At 43.6% G+C, this 8,311-nt stretch overlaps 1 protein-coding gene across 1 annotated transcript; it reads left to right on the forward strand.

Moving 5' to 3' along the window:
- Positions 1-6,553: 6,553 nt before the first annotated feature.
- LOC128833659 (olfactory receptor 52E4-like) lies at positions 6,554-7,501 on the forward strand. The gene has a single exon (XM_054021684.1). It carries the CDS (start codon positions 6,554-6,556, stop codon positions 7,499-7,501), a length of 948 nt encoding a protein of 315 aa, XP_053877659.1.
- The last annotated feature ends 810 nt before the right edge of the window (positions 7,502-8,311 follow it).

An 8,311-nucleotide genomic window follows, 5' to 3' on the forward strand; every position in this document is an offset into this window, starting at 1 on the left:
TGAGGTAAAACTCCGCTTGGAGCAAGAACCTAGTACAGACGTTAGGAGCCAGCTGTGTGCTAATGCACAGACACTTTGCGACCAGGGGCTGCTAACAGGGAGTTTCACAAGGGAGTTCTCCATGTGAAGAAGGAGCAAATACAGGACCCTTGGGGTAAGTGACTGTCTGTAGTGTGTGTTTGTTTGTGTTTGGGGGTTACTTGCTGTGTGCTGAGCTTGTGTTTGTCAGTCTGTTTGTTTGGCTGGTTGGTTGAAGGACCGTGCGATGTGGCTGGCAGTTGGAAGCTGTGAGCTTCAAAGCAAGGTCTGAAAGCTAGAAGCCTCTGTAATTGGCTGAGATATAATCAGTGGGTGGGGCATACACACAGGCCAGGGCTTTATAAAGCAGTGCACAAATGACAAGGGGCTGCTAACCGGAGTTTCGCAAGGGAGTTTGGAAGGGGAGTGGGAAGGGAGCGAGGGTCCCTTGCAGGTTCTATCTGTTTTCCCTTTATTCCCCTTAAAACCTATAAACCAAACTACATTCAAAACTTCTTTCTTTAAACAACCCTTTAATTAACTAGGAGAGAATGCAGGCAGAAGCCCAGCTGCAGAGTGGGGGCTATCCAGTTTATTGCACTGAGTGCAGCATGTATGATTACCTGCCCTGTGGGGGGTTGGTGTATGTGTGCATTCGGTGCAAGGAGCTCCTGGCCCTCAAAGATCACATACAGACTTTGGAGGCCAGGGTAGCGGAACTGGAGGAGCTAAGAGAGGCAGAGACGTATGTTGATGAGGGTTTCCGGGACACTGTAAAATTGTCCCGCCTCCGGTCAGACAGCCCCTGCGCTGTTAAGGAGGATGAAAGGCCCAGGGAAGCAGAGCAGTCAACTGGAGCAGAGGGAAACCTTCCCATAGTTGGGACTCTCCTTCCAGATGGTGCTGGGGTTGCCTCTTGCACTGAGGTTACCTCTCCGGCGGAGGGAACTCCAGTTGCTAGGAAAAGGCAGGTGTTCGTAATGGGAGATTCGATCATTAGAAACGTAGATAGCTGGGTTTGTGATGACCGGGAGAACCATATGATACTTGCCTGCCTGGTGTGAAGGTTGAGGCTCTCTCGAAGCATCTAGACAGACTTATGTGTAGTGCTGGGGAGGAGCCGGTGGTTGTGGTACATGTAGATACCAATGACCTAGGGAAGGGTAGGAGAGAAGTCCTGGAGGCCAAATTTAGGCTGCTAGGGAAGAGACTGAAATCCAGGACCTCTATGGTGGCATTCTCAGAAATGCTCCCAGTTCCACGCGCAGGGCCAGGTAGGCAGGCAGAGCTTCAGAGTCTCAATGCATGGATGAGACACTGGTGTAGAGAGGAGGGGTTTAGATTCATTATGAACTGGGGAAACTTTTGGAATCGGGGGAGCCTATACAGGACAGATGGGCTCCACCTAAACCAAAGTGGAACCAGACTGCTGGCACTAAACATTAAAAAGATTGTAGAGCAGTTTTTAAACTAGGAGATGGGGGAAAGCCGACTGCTGCAGAGGAGCATGTGGCTCGGACAGAGACTTCTCTTAGAGGAGAGTCTAATGATAGAGAATCTCCAGGTTATAGACAGGAGCAGAGGATGAAGGAGGATAATGTAAGGGCCAGATCAGATGATAAACATTCACATAAAAAAGAATCTGCCACATCAGAAAAGGGCAGACAAATAAACACTGACAAGTTTCTAAAGTGCTTGTACACAAATGCTAGAAGTGTAAATAATAAGATGGGTGAACTAGAGTGCCTTGTGATAAAGGAGGATATTGATATAATAGGCATCACAGAAACCTGGTGGACTGAGAGCAATCAATGAGACACAATAATTCTGGCGTACAAAATATATCGGAAGGAGAGAACAGGTCATGCACGTGGGGGGGGGAGTGGCACTATATGTGAAAGAAAATGTAGAATCAAATGAAGTAAAAATATTAAGTGAATCCACATGCTCCATAGAATTTCTATGGATAGAAATTTCATGCTCTAATAAGAATATAACATTAGGGATCTATTATCGACCAGGTCACTTCAGGACGAAATGCAGAGATAAAATTTCTCGATACTTTAAATGACTGCTTCATGGAGCAGCTGGCACAGGAACCCACAAGGGGAGAGGCAACTCTAGATTTAGTCCTTAGTGGAGCACAGGAGCTGCTCCAAGAGGTAACTATAACAGGACCGCTTGGAAATAGTGACCATAATACAATAGCATTCAACATCCCTGTGGTGGGAAGAACATCTCAACAGCCCAAAACTGTGGCATTTAATTTCAAAAGGGGGAACTATGCAAAAATGAGGGGGTTAGTTAAACAACTTAAAAGGTACAGTGACTAAAGTGAAATCCCTGGAAACTGCATGGACGCTTTTTAAAGACACCATAATAGACGCCCAACTTCAATGTATACCCCAAATTAAGAAACACAGTAAAAGAACTAAAAAAGAGCCACCGTGGCTTAACAACCATGTAAAAGAAGTAGTGACACATAAAAAAAACTTCCTTAAAAAGTGCAAGTCAAATCCCAGTGAGGCAAATAGAAAGGAGCATAAACACTGCCAGATTAAGTGCAGAAATGTAATAAGAGAAGCCAAAGAGGAGTCTGAAGTACGGCTAGCCCAAGGTAATAACAAAATGTTTTTTAAGTACATCAGAAGCAGGCAGCCTGCTAAACAACCAGTGGGGCCCCTTGATCATCGAGATACATTAGGAGCGCTTAAAGACGATAAAGTAATTGCAGCAAAACTAAATGGATGCTTTGCTTCAGTCTTCATGGCTGAGGATGTTAGGGAGATTCCCAAACCTGAGCCGGCTTTTGTAGGTGACAAATCTGAGGAACTGTCATGGATTGAAGTGTCACGAGAGGAGGTTTTGGAATTAATCGATAAACGTAACATTAACAAGTCACCGGGACCAGATGGCATTGACTCAAGAGTTCTGGAAGAACTCAAAAGTAAAGTTGCAGAACTATTAACTAAACTTTGTAACCTGTCCTTTAAATTGGCTTCTGTACCCAATGACTGCAAGTTAGCTAATGTAACGCCAATATTTAAAAAGGGTCTATAGGTGATCCCGGCAATTACAGACCGGTAAGTCTAACATCAGTACTGGGGAAATTAGTCGAAACAATAGTTAAGAAAAAAATTGTTAGACACATAGAAAAACATAAATTGTTGAGCAATAGTCAACATGGTTTCTGTAAAGGGAAATCGTGTCTTACTAATCTTTTAGAGTTCCTTGAAGGGGTCAATAAATATGTGGACAAGGGGGATACAGTGGGCATAGTGTACTTAGATTTCCAGAAAGCCTTTGACAAGGTCCCTCACCAATGGCTCTTACGTAAATTAAGCTGTCATGGAATAAAAGGGAAGGTCCTTTCATGGATTGAGAACTGGTTAAAAGACCGGGAACAAAGGGTAGGAATTAATGGTAAATTCTCAGAATGGAGAGGGGTAACTAGTGGTGTTCCCCAAGGGTCAGTCCTAGGACCAATCTTGTTCAACTTATTCATAAATGATCTGGAGAAAGGGGTAAAGAGTGCAGTGGCAATGTTTGCAGATGATACTAAACTGCTCAAGATAGTTAAGGCCAAAGCAGATTGTGAAGAACTTCAAAAAGATCTCACAAAACTAAGTGATTGGGCAACAAAATGGCAAATGAAGTTTAATGTGGATAAATGTAAAGTAATGCACATTGGAAAAAATAACCCCAACTATACAAACAATATGATGGGGGCTAATTTAGCTACAACAAGTCAGGAAAAAGATCTTGGAATCATCGTGGATAGTTCTCTGAAGATGTCCACGCAGTGTGCAGAGGTGGTCAAAAAAGCGAACAGGATGTTAGGAATCATTAAAAAGGGGATAGAGAATAAGACTGAGAATATATTATTGCCCTTATATAACTTGATGGTACGCCCACATCTCGAATACTGCATACAGATGTGGTCTCCTCATCTCAAAAAAGATATACTGGCACTAGAAAAGGTTCAGAAAAGGGCAACTAAAATGATTAGGGGTTTGGAACGGGTTCCATATGAGGAGAGATTAAAGAGGCTAGGACTCGTCAGCTTGGAAAAGGGGAGACTAAGGGGGGATATGATAGAGGTATATAAAATCATGAGTGATGTGGAGAAAGTGGATAAGGAAAAATTATTTACTTCTTCCCATAATACAAGAAGTAGGGGTCACCAAATGAAATTAATAGGCAGCAGGTTTAAAACAAATACAAGGAAGTTCTTCACGCAGCGCACAGTCAACTTGTGGAACTCCTTACCTGAGGACGTTGTGAAGGCTAGCACTATAAGAGCATTTAAAAGAGAACTGGATACATTCATGTTGGTTAAATCCATTAATGGCTATTAGCCAGGATGGGTAAGGAATGGTGTCCCTAGCCTCTGTTTTCAGAGGGTGGAGATGGATGGCAGGAGTGAGATCACTTGATCATTACCTGTTATGTTCACTCCCTCTGGGGCATCTGGCATTGGCCACTGTCGATAGGCAGGATACTGGGCAACATGGACCTTTGGTCTCACTGGTACGTCCGTTCTTATGTTCTGATATTCTTATGATACTGTCCCCCACTCCTATTGCATTTCAGGAATCTGTCCGTTAATGGGGCAGGGGAACAGGGGCTATTACCTGACTTTTATCTCCTGGAAAGCTTGGAGGTGCTAGGGTTCCTCAGTAGAAAAATAATGAGAATTGTCCAACATGGGTAATGCATACTTTCTCCTAGCTTCATTAGAGAAGTTAGCTGAATTGTTATGCCTCAAAATTTGAAAAAAACAATTCTGCTTGAAGCAGACACCCAGCATGGGAAATTTCAGTCCAAACACCTAAAATATGGCAAAGTTATAAGCAACGAAAATGAGGTCTTCTAATCGAAGGTGTCAGACAGCCTGAACTACAGGGGATACCATAGGCACCACCTACAGTGGCTAATCCTTTTTGATTCTGATTCTTCTATGTTCTTCACTCCAGTAGTGTTGGTAGCAAGGAGTTCTACAGGACAAATATGAATGATGATAGTAATTACCTTTTTCTCAATGTTTATGTACTGTGTGGTTCCCTTGATTAACAAATGTGTAGTCTTGATCAACCAATATGTACTCTCATAAAAGGATTAAATCAGGTTTATTTGACAAGACTTGTTTTGCATAAACCCTGTTGCTGACTGGCATTAAGTACATTTCTAGACTTTTTTTGAACTAATCCCATACCAGCTTTTCCATTGTTTCTTAACCTTCTCAATTCTTTAATAAATAAAACCTTTCCCTTTATTTTTAATAATTTAACACAGGAATTGACATAAACCTTTCTAGGATTTCCCTTGTTGTCAATATACTTAATAACCTCCTTTTTGTGATCCATAGCCCTGCCATACATGGAGTTTTCCCTGATGTCTCAACATCCCTTATCAATTTTCATAACTTCAAATTTTTATTCTTGGCTATCTATTTTGCCTTTTTCCTCTTTGTTACTTATTGCTCCCCCTTCCCCCAATTGCTGCCCTCACTTTACCTCTGAATTGGGTGTTTACCCAAAGTTGTTCACTTTGTTGACTGTGGAATCATGATTTTCTGCTATCTAATAAAGTGTTGTCAAAAAAATACCAATTTTCATTCATATTTTTCTGTCTAAATTTTTCCTCTCAATCAGTTTTGCTGACAAATTTCCTCAGCTATGGAAAATTAGTATGTGATACGCATAGGTACTAAGTGTCTATACATATTAAAGGTTGGGAACTGGCCATTTGAATTTAAATCAGTTTCGTTTTTAATTTTCCTCTCCTATATCATATGCTTTCTTCTTTGTCTCTTGAGTAAACTAAAGAGTCCCGGAACTCTATATGTTTGCATATAGCAGCCTCCCCCATTCTCAGAGCCTGTCTTGGAAATCCATTTTATATGTGGTATATCCTTAATATATGACCAAAACTGAACACATATCCCAAACATGTTATTCTCCATCCCACATCTTAGGGATCTGAGCATTCCTTTTGTTTTGTCCAGTGCTGCGAATGAGCAGGTGTTTCTCTTGAGCTGCTATCAATGGTGCCCAGGTCTTTCCCCTGAGGTATGTTCTAGTTGGGATGTTTCTCCCAGCACATGTCTTCCCAAAAGTGATTTTTTTTTTCGATTCTCAGACTTCGAGTAACTGGATGAATGGGGACTTCCCTACAGTACAGACTCCCTATCCTGGCTCTCATTAACCAGTGATGGAAGTAGCTGCTGGTGCCTCTTAAGATTCCCTCACCACAAAGTGTAGGAAATATTAATCCAGGAAGCACCACAAAATATGGAATTGGATTTAGTAGGGTCATTGTTCATAATTATTTTCTCTGAATAATGAAAATGTCATTTTTCAGTGTGAGAACAGCCTCCACTAGTGCATGTTCTGTCTCATATTAATGTTGTTTTTCCATTCAGGCATTTCTACTGCAACCATCACCCGAAACCCTGGAAAGGGGTCAGGGGAACATACAGCATATGAAGAAGACATCCTTATGCCTCAGAGTTGGACAACTTCTCCCCTAATCCATGCCAGATTCCAACACAACAGACTTCACAAACCCCTCCACCTTCATCCTGCTGGGCATTCCTGGCCTAGAGGAAGCCCATATCTGGATCTCCATTCCCTTCTGCACCATGTACACCATAGCTGTGTTGGGGAACTTCACTATCCTGTTCATCGTGAAGAAGGAGCCGAGCCTCCACGGGCCAATGTTCTATTTCCTCTGCATGCTGGCCGTCACCGACCTGGTCATGTCCACATCCACCGTACCCAAAATGCTGAGCATCTTCTGGTTCAATTCCAGGGAGATCAGTTTCAGTGCCTGCCTCACCCAGATGTACTTTGTTCACTCCTTCTCAACGATGGAGTCTGGAATCCTCGTGGCTATGGCTTTTGATCGCTATGTGGCCATCTGCAATCCTCTGAGATATTCCACAACCTTGACAAACCCTGTTGTGGCCAAGATAGGCCTGGCTGTGGTGCTGCGCAGTGGCATACTCACATTACCCTATCCCTTCCTGGTGAGGCGGTGGCCGTATTGTAGAACCAACATCATCCCCCACTCCTATTGTGGGCATATAGCTGTGGTGAAGCTGGCCTGCACTGACATCCGCTTGAGTAGTTACTATGGCATGTTTAATCTTTTCTTTGAGATCGGAATGGATTTGTTTTTTATCGCCGTGTCCTATACTCTGATTCTCAGGGCCATCTTCCGCCTCCCCACAAAAGATGCCCGGCTCAAAACTTTTGGGACCTGCATCTCTCATCTTTGTGCCATCTTAGCTTTGTACATCCCAGATTTATTCTCCTCTCTCACACAGCGGTTTGGCCACAATGTGCCACTGCGTTTGCGCGTTCTCATTGCCAGTATGTACCTGCTGATGCCCCCCATGCTACACCCCATCATTTATGGGGTGAGGACCAAACAGATCCGGGGCAGGCTGATCCAGCTCTTTACTCATAAAGAGATTTAAATGTTTTCTCCTTGTTCTCTTGCTGTCAGATTGAGCTCTGTGTAGAGCTGGCTGGTGCATGGCAGTGGGGCCTCTTCCCTGAATCACTTACTGGACAGACAGAGACATTAAACCCTTCCCTGTCCTTACTCTGCTGTGTCAATGTGTTGAACTGGGGAGTCAATCTGTGTACACTACACTGGGTTGCCACCTTTCTAATTGCTGATAGCTGGATCCCTGAAATTACAATCTTGCCCCATCTCTTCCGTCAAGTCTCGACCCTGCAGTGTGTCTTCTCCCCATGCCCTGCCCTTGTCACTTGATCCTGTCTTCCCCTCCCCTTGTCAACTGTGTTCCAGTCATGTCTAAAACAAATATGTTCTCACATCTTATGGTAAGTCACTTAATGGGCACTGCTTTATATTAACATTTTAATGTTTATTCTTACTTTGTTACTAACACTGTGGAAAGAGAGAACCCATCAGGACTCCTGGGACCTGTCTCAGCTCTGGGAGGGGAGTGGGGATATAGTGGGTTACAGCAGGAGGCAGATACATCTGGGGTCTAAATAAAAAGATCAGAATGGCCATACTGGGTAAAACCAATGGTCCATGTAGACCAGTATCCTGTCTTCTAACAGTGCGCATTGCCAGGTGCTTCAGAGGCAAGGAACAGAAGATGGGAATCCTATTCTGATTCATGTGAACCAGCTTGGCAGAATGGGGCAGAAGCCTTGAGCCCAGGCTGCCTCAGCTTCACCTGGCAGAAGTTCAAGTATCCAGGCCTGAAGGAATCTCCGAGGGAGGGGAAGAGCCCAGGCCACTCCGGCTG

The sequence above is a fragment of the Malaclemys terrapin genome, chromosome 1 (assembly GCF_027887155.1).
Source record: "Malaclemys terrapin pileata isolate rMalTer1 chromosome 1, rMalTer1.hap1, whole genome shotgun sequence".
NCBI lineage: Eukaryota > Metazoa > Chordata > Testudines > Emydidae > Malaclemys > Malaclemys terrapin.